At 35.8% G+C, this 18,348-nt stretch overlaps 1 protein-coding gene across 4 annotated transcripts; it reads right to left on the bottom strand.

Annotated features, from left to right (window-relative positions):
- Positions 1-221: 221 nt before the first annotated feature.
- On the bottom strand, positions 222-17,396 carry LOC149904794 (uncharacterized). Of its 4 annotated transcripts, none has more exons than XM_090107347.1 (12): positions 17,256-17,396; positions 16,501-16,615; positions 14,126-15,816; positions 11,564-13,973; positions 11,301-11,482; positions 11,023-11,200; positions 10,502-10,937; positions 10,328-10,416; positions 8,881-10,233; positions 7,601-7,823; positions 4,458-4,583; positions 222-3,170 (listed from the first exon to the last, which is right to left on the bottom strand). In XM_090107347.1, exons 2-12 carry the CDS (start codon positions 16,537-16,539, stop codon positions 3,136-3,138), a joined length of 6,762 nt encoding a protein of 2,253 aa, XP_089963473.1. In that variant the 5' UTR covers positions 16,540-16,615; positions 17,256-17,396; the 3' UTR covers positions 222-3,135. The 4 variants fall into 4 exon arrangements, with proteins under 4 accessions (XP_089963473.1, XP_089963471.1, XP_089963472.1 ...); XM_090107345.1 differs by having other exon boundaries at positions 10,328-10,431; XM_090107346.1 differs by having other exon boundaries at positions 10,328-10,431; positions 16,501-16,781.
- Between the last annotated feature and the right edge of the window lie 952 nt (positions 17,397-18,348).

Raw genomic sequence — 18,348 nt, forward strand, 5'->3', positions numbered from 1 at the left:
ATGATATGAATTGGTTTTACCTACCTATATCTCCATTTTTTCCTGTCGTGTGAGTGTAAGACACCGTGTCGACGTTAACTTTTTAATGCTAGGAAGAAAAGATAACTGATATATGTACTAAGCTTTATAATGGTCATGTAAGTAACATTCAGTCATGTATGTAACGTTTGTTATGATGTCATGAATGTAACGGTACAATTTTTCGCGGTTATACCCATTTACATTTACAGACAGTTTTCTACTGAATGATATTTTAAAAAAATTATCACAAAGATTTCATCTAATAGTCTACGAGACGTTAAAGTGCATATCAAGTTCAAAATTAAAGCAACCAATAAACACACATATTCTTAAACTTTAGTATTCTACGTTATTTCAAAAGAGGTGTTCATCAAATCATGTTAAAATAAATATACTTTTTTGGAAAACGATCGTTTCAATAAAACTTTGCAATTAGTACAATACAATCAATAGAACACGTAAATAAATGTATACTAAAGACATACCAGTAAATAAAAGTAATTAAAATACCAAATAAAATATGGCAACATGGACACAAGGAGTCTTAACAAAATGCACTTTAACTTGAAGGGAATAAGCGACAAATTTACAATCTATTCGACAACCAGTTAAAATATATACAATTTTATTTTTCTCTTGTCAATGTCGACCTCCAAAAACATTAACACTTCATATTACACCATATTCCGCTAAAATAGCTTTCTGTACAAAAAATATATAAATCGTGAATTACATAGTAAAATAGCTAAATCATTTTCCGTCTACTTTTTTCACTACACGTAAGCCTTTAGGCGATTATTGCAACACGTTGACTAAATCTAAGTTCGATTATGCTTAGTGAAATGACGTTTACCGAGTAGGTAGTCCATCAATATTGCCACACTTGCAAACGTTTCATCGGAGTGATTATTATAAATGCCAAAGTATTTATAAAATTATAAATAACCATATTAAAAATAATGAATGTGACAACATCATACTTATTTACACTGAGTTTGTGCAGAAACCGGTTCGACACGAGAATGGGTGACCACATAATAAGTGCAAAGAATAAAATAAATTCTCCAATGGATAGTTCGATCACTATGTGACTCCCGACTGATTGTATCACAAATAATATTAAGTAACGAAATGAACACAAGAATCGTGTATGGCTGTGCCCACTTAAAAATAAAATTATAGGCGGTAAGAAGGTTCAATTTAGGCGACAAGCATTAAGGCTGACCGTGTGATTTGGAAAAATCATTTCTGAAATCAAATTGTACAATTTTTGAGCAATTTCGACGCACTGGGCTTGATTAACCACGCATTAACAATGCAATGGACAAATATAACGGATAGATACTGCAACGACACAATTTAAACTGAGTCAACTGGATACCGCTTAGATATTGCATATAAAAAGAAATCAGACTGGTATTTAGTAATTAAATCTAAATTCTATTCAAATAGAGCTGTGAAACTGAAATGTGGATTTACGTGGAAAGCTGCAACGTTGTTACACCGACATATTGTAAAGTTACCCGACTGAAGACTAGATGAGAAATTGTGACAGAAACACGAGATAGTAACTGGACGCTCAGTTAGGCCCGAACAAAACAACTGTATTCGTCACAACCAATAGAATATTTTGCATTTCGCACATTTTTACACGCTTTATATTAGCTTCACCTGTATGTTTGTATGTTTGTTTGTAACCGACTTCTTTGGGCGCGATTTTGACCCACTTTAAACGGCCAGATTTCGTTCAAACTTTGTAGATTTATTGAGGACCGATGACAATACACTAATTTGATAAAATTATTCCATTTTTCAATTTGCAAAAAGCGTGTTTTTTAGTTTTTTTTTAACTATTATTATCACTGGGAAGGTGACGTTAGCCCGAGTCCTACTCACAACATACATTCGTTGTCATGTTAGGTATAGTCACTGTCTAAACGTGAAATTATATCGAATACGAGACTAAAAACTGTTACGGACTCGCTAATTATAATCTATAGGTACAATCAATTAAAACAAGTGTGTGAAAAATCGTTTTTACACTAATTATATCTAAAACTGCGCATTATTACTATTACTAATATTTTTAACTATTGCAATACACTCTATTTATTAAATCGATTATAAAAATATCATTCATTAGACAGCAACCATACCGATGAATATAAAAAATTGCTCTTGTAATCGATGATTATGTTACAATTAAAACAAACATCAAACACATGCTACGGAATTACAACGAAACGTACGGGGAATGAAGATTTTTAGACAATTTATAAAATTTAAACTAAACTGTATGAAAAAATGATACAAAACATAACACGGCGTAACATATCCTGTTTACGATATTATGATATTAATTAATGTGCGATAACACGTGTGGAAGTTGTGCAACATGGCCGACACGTTCCGACGCACGTGACGCAGACACATAACGAATAATTCGCGATCATTGAACATGTTCTAATAAACGTGTTGTAATAAAGAAAAGAGCGGGGAAAATATAACTGGGAGAAATGAACATGAAACACGGCAAAACGTTGTGATGGTGTGATCGTTTATTGCAGACACGCGCACCTAAAATTATGACACATAAAATGTAACCTCTAACAATGGCTAATGCGAATTCATATCGATTCCTAATTACACCCCTAACACTACGCCTAGATAGCCTAGGGGAGTCCCGAGACCCCGGTGTATACCCTAAAAAAAAGTAAAACAATAAAAACAACTATAATTTACTTATACATTATGCGTACAAAACCTTAGCCGACGTTCCCTAGGACGCGCCATCAAATAAATATATTAATAAACATATCAATAAGATACATAAACATTGTACATATATAAAAAATCTTTTCACATACCGTTATACATACGTACCGCATAGCTTCCCTACGACTTACATTAATCTATATACAATATGTACAGAGGGGAAAATAAAAACAATTTGTACTTGCAGAAAAACCGTGAAGTTAAAATAAAAAAGTTGAAAACTGAAATATACAACGCCTCACACACAACTCGATAAAAAAAGTTACATTTATAATATATTACAAGCGAAACGTGAGATTTACAAAAATATTTTCTTATCGCATGTGCGTAGAGTCGCCTCTACCTCTCGCATCGCTTCGCGCCCTCCACCACATCTGGAAACAACAAAATGCACTGTTCATTATTATTATAAAACACTCAACTCTCAACTATTTATTTATTATTATAAGGTCCGATTTTTCAATGCTTGGATAAAACTTATACGTCCAATAAAGTATTACACGATAATATTATAATGTCACGTAAACTGTCAAATACGGGCAATTGGAATACGTTTTTAAAATGGTAGTTTTATACATTATTCGACGAATAAGTTTTATCCAAGCATTGAAAAATCGGCCCTTAATCACTCAACTCTCAACTCTCAATATTATTGTAAAGAGTAAGGGAATAGTGAATGCACTTGTGTAATATTTTTATAGACATCTTTAATGTGACTAGTTAGACAGACAAGATAATCACAATTTAGTTTAATTATTACTTTTAATTTAGTTCAGTGAACTTTTTTCGTGGATGTAAAATATGATTTCAATTTCTGTCTGTAAAAGCAACGCGCAGACTATTCATTTAAAACACTACACTTTTATTTGAATGTTAAAATTGCGATAAAGGATAAACATATTTCAAAATCAATAGAATTTGAAATTTTTGCACTCGTCTAACCTCGAACCTCTCGACCTTTAACAATAACTTTAAACATTCATTTGCACAAATGTGAATATCAAATTGTTAAAATAATTACATGCGTACAGTCGTCAATTACTTTGGTATGCATATATGAATAGAAAAACAGCTACGCGTTAAATAATTTAAATTAGTTCAATTACATTCAATATACTTTGATGTGGAACGCCTTACTACTTCATTTTGTTAGCTTGGTTTGATGCTCATAATGGTGTCAATTACAGGCCCTCACATAATTTAAATATAGGAAAATAAACTTCTAAATAAACAAGAGGAATAAAAAAAAATTAATGCGAAAATCTGTCTGTTACGCTTTCACAATTGAACGACCGCATGCACTTTGTTGAAATTTCGAATGAAAATTTCGTTAATTGCGATTTATTAACTCCAAAACTAGTCTATCGATTTGAAAAATTACTTTTACCATTAGAAAAATAAGTTTAGCGAATAATTTTTGAAGTGAAAACTTCTTTAGCAGCGTTGAGCACTTTTTCTGTAATGGGTATATAATCTTAAACTCGCGTCAGGACACGTGACCTGATCGAAAAAGCGTAAGACGGATACCATTCCAAAATATCAAACATGTTCAACGTTAATAATCAAGTTTTCACTTCTGCCGGCACTCCCGGAGTGCAACCCGTCTTTTTTTTGGTAATCTTTTAATATTTTTCTCAATCAAATGTACAGAATTATCATACCAGCGGTGTCGGTGGGCGGGCGCGCCTCCTCGTCGTCGGGCAGCGCGAGGCCGAACTCTCGCCGCAGCCGCGAGCTGAGGTTCTCCCGCTGCCGCTCCGACGCCGTCGGCTGCGCGTCGAACACGCCTGCGGGCGATTTGAATTTCGAATAAGTTTTTTTTTCGAATTTTCTTTTTTTGTGTGTGGCCAGATACAAAACATTTCTTTTGTTTGTGGCCAGATACAATTTAGTTATAGGCCGGATAGAAATTGAAAATGTAAAATATATTTTTTTTCTTTTAAGATACATTTGTATCTCGTAAACATTGACTCTAATATAGAGTAAAAATGGACAGTTAGATTAAACTAGATAAATATTTTTTATGGGGATTATGATGCCAACTAGCTTTATAATATAATTTACAAAGCCTTCAAGTTGTTTTTGTGACAATTGTGATCATAATCACAATATTTGTTATAAAAGTAACTTCTATCCTCCTTTCTGAAATACTTGTCCACCATATCCTTCCCAAATTTCATCCTAATCAATTCTAATTTTTTTTTATAAAATGTGAAAGCGTAAAAGACCAACAGATTTTTTTCGCGTTTATAACAAAAAATATAATATTTTTTTCCCGTAAAATGTAGTTCAGATAAAAAAAAATCTCTTTTCAAGTACCGCAAACTATTGCTGTTATCAAACAGTGACAACACGTCATATATAAAGTATATGTGAACCTTGTATAAAATCTTGCAACAAAGAAACCCCTAACATTTGTACAAACATTCCTATTGTTATACCAACACGACGTATACATTAGTCACAGAATTAACATAAACTATTCGCAGTATACGTGAGCCGCAAATCCGGATTTCATATTAATATGTTGTTAAAATATTCATTCAAAAGTAGGCATGTAGTTAGTTATATAAAAAAAAAACATGTTATAAGTCACTTTAAATGTTTGTTATAAAAATAGTTTTATTATTTGCGGTTTGATGTTAATGCAAATTTTTCACGTGTTTATTTTTTTGCAGCTATTTCTGCGCCATAGCAGTGTAAAACCTTGAGTCAATCTACTAAGCAAGCGTACATTCATGATTTACTATTACCATACATTGGATTAATGGCAATATCCGCTGGATGCAGTAAAAATACATAAGAGTCTATTTATAAATCAAATCGATCTCTATTACATTAGTTGGCAAGACCCGACCGATGTGTTCCGTCCGTAATTTCTAGACTGCGCACAAAAATAGATTGACAAAACGGCTCGTGTAAGCATCAGGACGCTTCAATTTACGATAACGAGGACAAAACCGCCAGTATCAATTATCTCTCGCTGCATAAATCGCCCCTATTAGTCAGGCCATTTGTAATGATTCATTTAAATTCATTTGCATCAAGAATGATCAATTCACGAACGACCAGGCCCATCTGGCACTTGGCAAGAAAACAGCGGCCATTCGTCGCAACAAAAACGTGTTTGTGTATTCAAGTATTCACTTTTGTTTCCAACAACGTCGAGTTGTATGTTAATTTCATTGTATGGAACCTTCACGGCAGATATCAATTGAATTATTGATTCGATATACGTTTAGATAAATGATATGGCCTGGATTAGATGGTATTGATCCCGTGATAAGGGTATAGAGTATAGTTAACGTTATAAACGCGTCGTGCGTGAGTTACGACGCAATTTTAGTGACGACATCCAATGTACTCTCAAATTTAGTTCCTGTTCTGTACTGAATCAAAATGTGTGACCTTTGTTTTTGTAACGCGCTACGATGAACGTTCAAGTCACGATCTCGCGTTTTTTATATTGTTTACTTATGCTTGATACTGTGACATGTGTACAATGTTGGCAAACATAGTTTGAAAATAACATTTTAGCATAAAGTTGACCCTATTTTTTTATTGTTCTAAAAATGTGACACAATTTAATATCGTTAACATGATGCCATAAAAACGCTAAAACAACTCATCGATATAACTTTTTAATTAGTCATGGAATCATAATAACCCGATAAAAGTGCAATTAATTAAATAGATTTATGCAGCGAGCCGGATGTAGGCGGGTGTTTATTTTCTAATTGCACGCAAAGGAAGTACGTACAACACGACAATAATTGTGTATAGTGTAAACTCATTACTGACGGCTTGATTGCCACGCAATTATCTCGATCGCTTTGGCAGTCTTTAAATAACGTCGACAGATACATAAAAGAGTAGAAAATGTAGGTTAATCTAGGCTCATCCAGAATTTACATTTTACGGCTTTTAAAATGTTGTTAACTATAATTGCTTCAATGCAATTTATTCCTATGTTATTTAGCAGAACTCAAGGTAGCCTTAATCGATTTTTAATCTATTCTACAAAATATAATCCTACTACATAGTTCGACGATTTGATCAATGCCAGAAATCTATCCATTAGTCGTCATCTTTAGGCATATGCAAGCCTGCAAGGAGACGTCTTTGGTAGCTCTGTCTGCGTACATTTATCCGCCTTAAATTCTCCTAGTGGAAGGAAGCCTCAGCTATGTAAATGCGAGGAGAGATCATTGTGCAGGCGATGCTCCCTCGACCTAATACTCCACGTATACAATCCATCTCTACCTACAATTACACGAGTTAGAAATCTGCAAAGCAATCTCACTTTAAGTCATATGGGTAGAGAGGTTCCAGGCTGTCCACTCATCCAAATTCTCCACCTACACACTACACTACTACCTATAGGCACACCCCGGACACTCCATACAAAATTATCGTTTTGACAGTCACACTGTAGAGACTGCAAATGTGTGTGTTAACGCTTTATGGTTGGCACATTTTTGACTAGCGTAAAAAAAAATTGCGTTTTTCTGATGAAATACATCCGTAAACAGCACAATATCTAACCATTTTCTACGAAAAACGGTAATCACAAATCCAAAATAAAAAAATTACTCAAGTCAATTTGATTAATGTTGTCAATCTTCATTGCGTATCGTCCCTGTAGAAAAATGTGGACCATTTTTAGACTGATCGTGCGGGGTGAGGTAAGTGTTTAATTTTGGCGGGAGGCGGAGAGTGTCCGTTATGTAGCGTTTAGCTACTATTATGTATTCTGTGCTATAGGCACGCCTAACATAACTTGACACCTGCAAGCGAAACTCACCCTTAGGCATATGCGACGAGAGGTCCTTGTGCAGGCGCTGCTCCAGCTCGTCGACCGCCGCCGCGGCCGCCGCGTCGAGCCGCTGCGGGGACAGCGACGCGGAGCCCGACGACGTGGAGCCCGAGGACCAGTCGGGCCCCGCGCACAGCTCCCCCTCGGGGGGCCCCGCGTCGTCCGCCGCCGCGGGGCCCTTGTGCCGCTTGCGGTACTCCGTTATAGAGAGCTGCGGGGAGCGCGGGGTTAGTTGCGTGTGTTATGTATCGGTGGAATACGTGTTTTGTATGAACTTAATATAGTATTTTATTCCATTGTAGCCTGTCAGTGTCATGTATGAATTGACCAAAGTATTTTTTTATGAATTTGATAGTTACCTACTTTATTTTATTCATTTGTAATATCATAGTTTTAACTAGTTTAGTAGTTTCTTGTACCAATTTAACAGTTCAATAATAAAGATTTCTTTATCAGTAGTAGTAGTAGTATTTAGTGTTGGTATTCAAAATTAAAACCAATGTAACAACACTACACCTGAAAAACTATAATTATTGTTTATAGTGTCCAAAGTGACATACTTTAATATTCATAAAAATAACACTTTCAAACACAGCACAAAAAACACCTGCTTTATAAAGTAGAAGATATCATAAATAATAAAAATAAGTGACAAATAATTAAAAATGATGACTTTGTAAATATAAATATTTTAATACTCATGTTTGGATAACTGCTTATATCTTATCATGCTAACCTTGATCTGGTTAAGTTTTGTAAAATATCACACACCTCCACAATCAGCTTGCATAACGATTAGCATCTAAATGTTAATGTAGTCATAATGATATATGTATGCAACTACAAGATTATCCATCATTTTACTTAAAAACAAGTTTAAAAAAATATGTATAAGATTTGTATTTTTAATATACATGTAAAGAATTAATTTGAATTTGCCGCGCATAGCGCTTCTAGTTTGACGTGCACATAGTCTGTGGATATTACTTGCTCTGTGGTCTGTGGATAGTTTGGCAGTTGCTAAATGATGAAACGTGGAAATAGAGAGAACCAATTGTGAAGGGAATTAGAAACATTAAATGTCGTTTCTTTGATTTCAGAGCAACGCAAGTGTGTTTCATTTAACCTTACTTCACAGTTCAGGAACACAACATTATATATACATATTCATGAAATCAAAATTGCTACAATCAATACTTATTTTTAAAAGATACAGCCATGTATATGGCTATATATAATATAGAATCATTTAATTTGTAAGAACTGACCTTCCTGCGGACGGGTTTGGGCTTGTCGGCGGGCGGCGGGTTGAGGCGCGGGTCGTTGCGCGGGCAGTAGGGCTTGCCGCGCGCGGCCGGCGCCGGCGACGCCAGGCTCGACTTGTTCGAGCTCTTCAGCACCCCCGACAGCAACACACTGTTATTCGAGTCCATATTGTTCACTCGCGTCAAAATCTCTTGCACACTTTTCAATTCGTCCACTGGCGTAATACTGTCCTTATCGAATATACTACTGTCTAAACTTGTAGTCCTATCTATTGCACTTTTTATTAGAGACATGTTCGGTATGTTCTCGTTTATCGACGAGTCCACTTTGAACGAATGCGTCATGTTACTGAATATGCCCGAAAACAGGCCGGTCGAGCTGAACCTGGTCGAGAACGGCACCGTCGATTCTAAGACGGTGGGACGTTCGATGATCTCTTTCTCCTCGAGTTCCGGAGGTGATTCCGGACACGTTTGTGCCGGATTCGGTTTCATCGGCTCCTCGGGAAGAGGTATAGTTTCTGGAGGCGGAATTATTGGCATCGGATCGGTTTCTTCTGGTAAGGGTATGGTCTCTGGAGCCGGTAACGGTATCGACTCGACGGGAGGCAACGGAATATTTTCTGGCGATACGTGCATCTTCACATCCTCATGCGAGTTTGCGTCGTCGTGAATATCCCCATTGCTCTCCGACCTATTACTAGTATCGTCTTCCGTCCGCAACTGAATACTGATCTGATCGTCAACCATGTTAAGATCGAAGTTTAGATTGACTTTCTTCCGCTTCTCCTTTGGTGGTTTCTTATTCCTACTCTTTAAAATCATTATGTTTTCTGTATGAAATGAATGTATTTTCTTTTGAATGTCGTCCATTTCGTCACGTTGCGGAGACGAGTTGCCACTCGTATCGGCGGATTGTGAGCTGTTAATTTTTTCGTTTGGACTTTCGATGCCTTTTACTTCGGTGTTGATCTCATTAGATTCTATTTTTGATTGCGTTATCACAGTCGTATCTATTTCCATTGGCACAACTTTATTGTTAGTCTCTTCAATTTCCAAATTGTTATTGTTATTTGCTGGTATGTCGACTTGTTTAGGTATCTCTGGCGTTTCTTCGTCAGGGACACCGATTATCCTCCTTATATGTTCAGAATTATGTGGCCCCTTTAAATTTACGTTTAGAACATCATGGTCAATATTACACTGATCATCGGAACCCTGGCCACTATCGGACCGCGTTCTATCTCTAGCGTACATATCCATTATATTTCGTTTATATTGCCGCGCCAATGCTAACGAGTCTTCTTTCACCGGTGAATCTTCAGACGTTAACACCGGCGAAGTCTCATCGTGACTCTAAACGAAAATATAAAAAATTATGAGATACTAATAAAACTAAGCTACAAATAACAAATACTTAAATTTACAATTGACCATAATTAATACATACGTGATCTATAGGGTTTTGGTCGTAGGACAAAGATTCTCTGGCCAATCTTCGCTTCTTCAAAGGAGTAACCATTTCATTGGGTGGAGATTCTGAAACAAAGGTGTCTACATTTAAAATAGTAAAAATATTCATAAAATAAAAAATACAAATATATATAAAGATGTGACGCAATACCTATACATGGTGTGTCGCTCTCTTCACTGATGGCCTGTCTTAACCATCGCTTCTTAGCACTATGCTGCATTGGTTGCGCGACTTCCGGAGGTTCAGTAGGCGGTGTACTTCGTGTGATCCGTTTAGCTTTCTTTGGAGGTTTATTTCTATCCCGTCCTGGTGTTCTCGGCGGCGAGTGCGGTTCTTCTTCATGATAGTCTTGACCTCCACTGAGATCGCCAATCATGGTGGAAGCAACTCTCACTAAACTCTCTAAAGACGTAGCCGAAACTAAGGGCGGGCGGTATGGAGAGTTGTACGGTGAAGGAGTGCGATCCGGCGATCGACCGATCCATTCGTTAGCCATAGTCTTCTTAGTTTTCGGTTGTTTGAACGCCGATTCTACGGAACCAACGGCCGCTTCCACAAGGAGACACGCTGAACTCAATCCCAGATTCTGAAATAAAATTTATGTTAGTCTTGTAATTTATAATCAGCAACAAATTATATGAATAAAAAGACAACAATTCGTATCAACATACCTCAGAAACAGGTTCATGTGATTTATCTTCATCAATAGATGTATGAACATCATTTCTAGAATGTTCTGGAGGTGGGGAGAAAGGCTGTGCCTCATCTCCTGAAGTCACAAGATCACTGTCAGCAGAGTTAAGACGACGTCGATTCGATTGCGAAGCAGTGCGTGCACGACCTTTACGTCTGTAAAATAAAATTAATGTATTAAATAAAAAATTTCACTTGTTCATTCGCACGTAAAAATATCATACATTCAACATGCAATTTAAAAACTACACAATACCTTTTCCGCTTTTTGAAGCTATTATGTACGTCATCATCGTCATCTTTTTCGTTGTAATTATGAGGATGCGGATCTGATTCTCTGCGCTTTTGTCTCTCTTTAACCTCCTGTTTCCTTTGTTCAGCTCTTTCCATCCTTTCAAATGCTTTCATTATAGCCTCCATTTTACGTTCTTCACGAGTCTGCAAACAATTCTTAGATTTAGCATAAAATTTATCTAATTTAAAAATAAGATTATTAAAACTATTATGGGTATTGCTTACCATTTTCCTTTTATCTTTTTCTTTACCAGAAGGTGTTGGCAATTTGTCTTGAGAATCATCAGTTTTATCATCTAATGAGTCTTGATTAACACATGTGGTTCTGCTTGATCGTGAAGAGCGATCATGACACGCAGACTTAGCCGTAACTTCACGAGTCACTGGTCTCTCATCTTCCGATTTCGGTTCAGTTTTAGGCTTTTCTTCTTCTTTTTCCACTTTTGGTTCCTCAACTTTTTCTATTTTTGAAAAAAATGAAGGCAAGATTGGTTCTTCGGGAGCTTCGTATAGTTCTATTTTTGGTTTTTCTTCTTTGATTTCTTCAATCACAGGTTGTTGGATCACAGTTGGACAGCTCGGAGGTTCTGGTTCATAATTTGTTTCAGGCATTGGTATTTCTTCTGGTTTTTCCTCAATCTTAGGCTCAATTTTAACGAAATCAGGCTCATCTAAATCAGATTTCATTTCCTCTTTAGCTGTAAGATCTATTTCTTGTTGCTCTTCTTTAATTTCAGGAATTTCTGATTTTATAGGTTCAAAATACTCAGGTGACATTATAGGCTCTTTAACTGGTGACATTGGAGGCAACTCGTGTTTTATGGGTGATTTTTTCTCAGTTTTTATGATTGGAGCTTCTGATTTAAATGGTGGAGCAATTTCTTTTGTAGGTGTAGTTAGTAAAGATGACAATGGTGGGGATAAAGGTGAAGACGAACTGTAACATCTGTTACGACTACGTTTTTCTCTTGGAGGGTAATCAATCGGTTTTCTAGGTGCCATTGAAGTAACACCATTAATTTTGCAATGTTTGGGATTGCCACAAGCACAAGGTTGTTTACTACCATCTGAATCATGACCAACCGTTATTTCCGTATTGGACTGAATAACGCCAATAGTTACTAAATAAACATGTAAAGCTCCTTTTACAATGCAATGTTGCAGTTCAGCATTAGGTTTACATGACCTACGAACAAATCTCGCCTCATTACCATATGTCCTAGTGTCAATACATATCTGAGTGTTGTCTTTAGGTAACCTGTAGAAAAACACAAAAGGTCCAGGTTTTTGGCTACCTGCCCGTGCCGAGTTTTGTAATTGTGGGCGGTGTTGATTTGAAAGCATGTATTTTCCTCTCAATTCAATTATTGGAGTGTTTTCTTTTAGATCTTTCGTAGCAATCAAAATTTTGCCGCCAGCGTGTGGCACTGTTGTACATAAATGTGCTGTGATAGACGAAGCCATGTTGGATGTATTACCAAGTTTACTACTGTATTTCATGATTTTTGCCCGTAATTCTGGGCTATAATGATTCGTCATTGCAACTTCGTAAAGATCTCGCCAGTGCGATTGATTATTAGACATACTACTACTTGTATTGTACTTGTTTCTATTTAACATTAATTCCTTCTTGCGTTTGACACGTTTTTCTGTCAGCTTTCGTTTTGTACCCTTTCTAACCATTTCTGCTTTCTTTGGCCTTTTTGGCCCTCTTTTCGGTGGTAAAGGTGGTAATGACGGTTGCGGTAGAGGTGGAAGTACTGGAACAGTAGAATTATTATAAGTAGTAACACAAGATCCACTTGTATTCGTATATGTCGTAACTGTTAATAATCTCTTTCGTCTTTGCCCAGGAATTCTTGTGCATTCTGACGAATCGGAGTCAGAAGCTCCCAGTGCGCTCAACTCTTCTCTTTTCCTTAATTGTATGGCACGAGCATGACGCCTATCTATGGCGCGAGGTTGACAGAGTTCACACATATAAGCATCAGGTATATTATTTCTGTCAATGCCCATACAATCTACATGCTGCCATTCTCCACAACGGTCACAACATATCATGTATCCATCATCATGTGTAAAATCACAAATGCATCTCGTTTTGCCTTCTTCTTCCCCTTCCGGAGCTGTCTCAGTATCACTGCCACCTTGCTCTGGAGGTCTCCTCTCCCCTTCAATGGATGATATAACAGATGCTGCATCATCATCTTGCAGAGGAGGTGCTTGTGGTTTGTATGTAATGCAACTTACAGCTGGTACTGTCGCTACTACTGGAAGGGGTGCTGGAACCGCTGTTGGAATAATTGTTGAAAGAGTAAGATCAAATGGTGTGCTGGTTGGAATTGCAGGTGAAGTTTTCATAGGGCTTAATGGCGATGATATTTGTGTGATAGTAGTTATTGTTGGTGCCGATGTTGTTGTAATTGTTGTAGAGAGACTTGCAGGTGGGGTAGAAACTGGAGCAGGAGATGGTGACGAAACCACTGATTGCTTTTGCATTGGCAGGGCATATGTATGATCCAGCATTATAAATGCCAATGCCTGGTGTGTGTATCGTCGTAATTCCTCTGACAAGTTTGGTCTCTCTTCTGTGCCAATGATATCATCTGCAGTTAGTAAAGTTGACTTATCTCCACTGTAAAAGATAAAAATTTATGAGTTAATTATTTGCTTATCTTATGTAGGTTTAAATTTAGACATATTTCAGTAATATATTTAATGTATTATGTTTTTTACTAAATTTAAAAATTATAAAACCTACTAAAAAAACATTATAAATATACTTACAAAACAATCCTTTTGTGATTAATAGGTTTAACTTCAGCTATCTCCTCAATAGGATGAGGAGATATATTATTTCTTTTTGAAGTGACTGGTGTAGGGCTCTGTTGAAGCATGAGCTTTGGTTGAGATAGTGATTGTAAAATTTGTGCTGTTAACTGTTGATTAGCTGATACTTGTGATATCGTAGAGAGCTGATTGTCAGTTCCATATGTTTGAACATACCGAAGATTAGGTGTAGCTCCTGACTGTACATAATGAGGTCCTTTTGGAAGACTTGAGCTCATTGGAGCTGTGGTTAACAGAACAGGCCCACAGGGCGATTGTAGCACCAATCGTTCCGCTTTTTGCACCTTTTGTAAGGCCAAAGGTTGTTGATTTTTATTGGAAGGACTGCCCACCTTTTGTATTACCTTAGAAGTGTTACTTTCCATATTGTTATAATTTGAAGATTGACCTTTATATGTAACATTGGCCACAGGCCATGTCTTATTTTCTGTTTTATGCGCAGTACCAGCCTGCTGTATAATCTTTATTGCTCTTGATTGATTTTTTTGCACTTGGGAATTCTTACCCTTGAATGTATTTACAGATTTCTTTCCAGAATGTACAGACACCTTATTGGGCGCAGATACAACTCGTGACAAAATGTGACACTGCATGTTTCCAGACGATGCAGCCACCATAGTATTAAGATTAGCACCATTGTTCACTTTACTTATATTTGTGCCTTTAGCGAATCCATATGATACATTCTTTACCGGGCTGTTGTTAATAACTGTAGGTGATAAAGTTGCCCCACCAATAAGGGACTGACTTTTTCCTGTCTTAGTACAGAGGACAGAGTTGTTAATATGTTTTTGGGACACCACATTAGCACTTAGTTTATATACATGATTCTGGGTTCCATACACTTGAGTTGTCATATCTTTATTTTGTGTTATATATTGTTGTGAATAATTTGAATTTTTGGGTAAAGTTATGTTACTTAGAATTTGCACTTTAGAAGTTTTAGGGCGAGAATTATAATTTGCCTCTATTATATTTGCCCTTCTACCGAGATTAGTGTCATTTACATAACTTTCACTTGTGATTATTATTTGTGATACACTTTGTTGTCTATCATCATCACTTTTATTATCCGTAGGTGCGCTTGTTGCAAGAATTGTAGGCAACCACAAAGTTTGGTTACCGGTAACATCTTGGGAAACATTTTGTATAGCTGTTATATTTCCGACAGCTGCATCAACATTAATTGTAAAGTTCTGAGGAAGTTTAGCAACATTTTGTACAATTGCACTACTCAGAGGTGCTTGAATAAGTGTTGCAGTATTCTCTATATAATTTCCATCACTGGAATCATCTGTTTCTTGTAATATGGGGTAGGCAATATGCCCCACAGTATCAAGAGAGGCCTCCTCTATCCTCATGATTCTAGGAAGCGAATCTACAGACATCTCACCATCACACCCTTTATCGCTAATGTGATAATCAATATCTTTATTCTCTACTTTATGAACAGATTTTATAATACTTTCATGGTTTGTGGAATCAGGTTCGGGGTCGCCCTCATTACTAGATATGGGTACAGCCCTCAAAACTGGAGTACGAACACTTGGTGCATCCATAGTATTCATTACTTTTGATTCCAATATGTGTTCAAAAATGTTTTCACTGGAGGTGGTCGGCCCGTAACTCTGTAACAAAAATATATTTACCAGTTAGCTGTGTTATGCTTGTGTAGGACATACATTTTTAATGTTATATTAAACACAAAGGTATAATTTTGGTTATTGTTTTTATTTATTTATAATATATAGATATCATAATGCATCAACCAAACCTTTTATCAAATAGACGTACTTGAATATCAAATCAACATCCCATATCATGTGTCCCAATTCAAATTGATAGTAATACACCGACATAATATCATATTTTTAAGAAGTCCACAGAACTTACCAACCTTATGGCTAATACTTAGAATAATTTTAAAACTAAAGGATGTAATAATACAACATTGGTAGAAAATTCTTTATTCAATCGTAAAAGTTCCTGCAGCATACAATATATAATCATGAGTATGAACTGTAAAACAACATCAATAGATAAATATATAAACTTTGATTAATGGAAATACCTTTTCACTGTACAATAACCTTTGTCACAGACTTAAGATCATGACCAATGCAAAATAAAGTAAATTTTTTGCATTTTGTTTGAACTATGCTTGTTAAAGTCTAGAAAATCTCATAAGAATATTAATTAACACTTCAAAAACAGTACCTTCTAGCTTATTTTTTAGACATTTCATAGTATGTGTTGAGCTTAGCAAGTTATTTGTGTAAAATGGATTTTTCTAAGATAATTATTTTACTCACTTGCCGGGCCACAGGTTCATATTCCGATGAAGTTGACATGCTGAGAATACCATCTTGGGTCGGACCCGAGATGATGCCGTGGAGAACGCCTGGTCTCCGAATTAAATTTATTCGACTGCAATCGAAAATTGATGGTTTATCCCTGCGCCTTTTGATATCTTCATATATAAGTTCGGGATCGAAGTATATTATGTCCGGAAAATATTTTTAACGCTCGTATACGACTCTATTGTCGAGGTCATTGTTCCAAATTATATTCAAAATTCACATTATTTCGCTTCCTACGAGAAAATATAAGGGATCACAGCAAAATAAAATACAAAAACGCATAGGAAATATGCGTAAAGTTGTAAAATAAGCAGATAGGTTAATATTCACTGCCGCCATTATTGTGGCACGAAAATGAAATGTCTCCAAACATCAAAAAAGTAAACACTAACCTAAAACCAAAAATTTGTAACGAAATACAGCCCACCATGTAATACTTAACTTGCAATTACTGCATGAAACTTTTAATTTGATTCCGCTTAGTAACAAAGAAGTGAAAAATATAATGTAATAAGAAAATGAGGTTTGTATATTTTCTTCAAGTAAATGTAATCATTTACAAGAAATAAAAGGCAGAAAGGGTCAATAGCAAAAGTAATCAGGATAATAGTATGAAAAGATTTACATCTATACTAACACTATAATTTTATAAAGAAATCCAGATGTAAACACTTATAGAGTAAAATAAGAATATAAGTTGTACTAACCTTTTCTCAAATAAAATAACAACCCCTACGACGTATTTAGGCGATATCCGTCAAATATTTTCATAGCACAAATTAAAAAGGCCTTAAAGTCCGAAACTACGACCAAAACATTCACAAGAGTCGAAGATGGCGGCCATTGCATTTTCGTGATACAAAACAACGGGGGGGTTTCATGGAACAAGTCGAAGTACTATCGACTTCCGGTCAAATTTAGAATAAATATTTGTAAGTTTTATCATTGGAAAGTATCTTAGATTAATGTTCAATACTTTATAAAATAAACAATACTTTTTTATTAAATAAAAATTACTTACCTCGTAATTTTATTCTCATTTCAATAAAAAAGTAATATATTTGAGGAAATGTTTTCATAGACAACGTAAATTTATTGCACAGATATTGGATATGGTCTATTACTTATGGTACTTTATTACTTATGGTCTTTACAGATAAATAAAACTATTATTTTTCTATATTTAGAACAACAGATTAAAACCCCTTCCAGACGACACAATTTTTCGTCCAATTTGACTAGATTGGCAATCAAATTGGGTCGTCTAGACGGAAATATGAAATTCAAGGTCATTGGGTGGTCGGGATCGGCCGATTTGCGATTGCCTTGGGATTGCCCGATCAAATTGGGTGGTGTGGACGCTAATTGGCCAATTTTTACTTGTAATCTCTTCCTGATGCTAGATATTTAAGCGTTAGAGCGTTTTCACATTATCCGATCCGATATCGGATATCGGACGCCGATAGCCGATATCCGATATCGGATACAATTTTCCCTTTCACATTGTCCGATAAAATCCTTCCGATATCATCATGAGTGTTGCCAGAAATTTTTAGAGAAAACTAAACTAAATTGCCAGTTGATAAAAAAGGTATAATTAAAAAAATTCAAATGATATTTCTAGATCATAGTTGTACATACATTAAAAATAACTACGTAAAAAAAAAACAACTTCAAAAAGGAAAAGTAAAATGTAAAAAAGATTTGATATTTAATTACTGCATATTATTTAGATGTGCTATTTACTAAATAGTTTTGAATTTCGATATCGGTCATTTGTATAGATTATGTTAACACATT

Source organism: Colias eurytheme, chromosome 11 (genome assembly GCF_061535395.1).
Source record: "Colias eurytheme isolate Ceu_HAF_F1 chromosome 11, ilColEury1 Martin Lab GWU primary, whole genome shotgun sequence".
Lineage (NCBI taxonomy): Eukaryota > Metazoa > Arthropoda > Insecta > Lepidoptera > Pieridae > Colias > Colias eurytheme.

Coding starts and splice junctions, on each gene's coding strand:
- LOC149904794 (XM_090107345.1), bottom strand. CDS start 16,539: ATGTCAACTTCATCGGAATATGAACCTGTGGCCCGGCAA. Junction 11,483..11,563: donor AAAAAGATAAAAGGAAAATG/GTAAGCAATACC, acceptor AATTGTTTGCAG/ACTCGTGAAGAACGTAAAAT. Junction 7,824..8,880: donor CCAAACCCGTCCGCAGGAAG/GTCAGTTCTTAC, acceptor CGCTCCCCGCAG/CTCTCTATAACGGAGTACCG.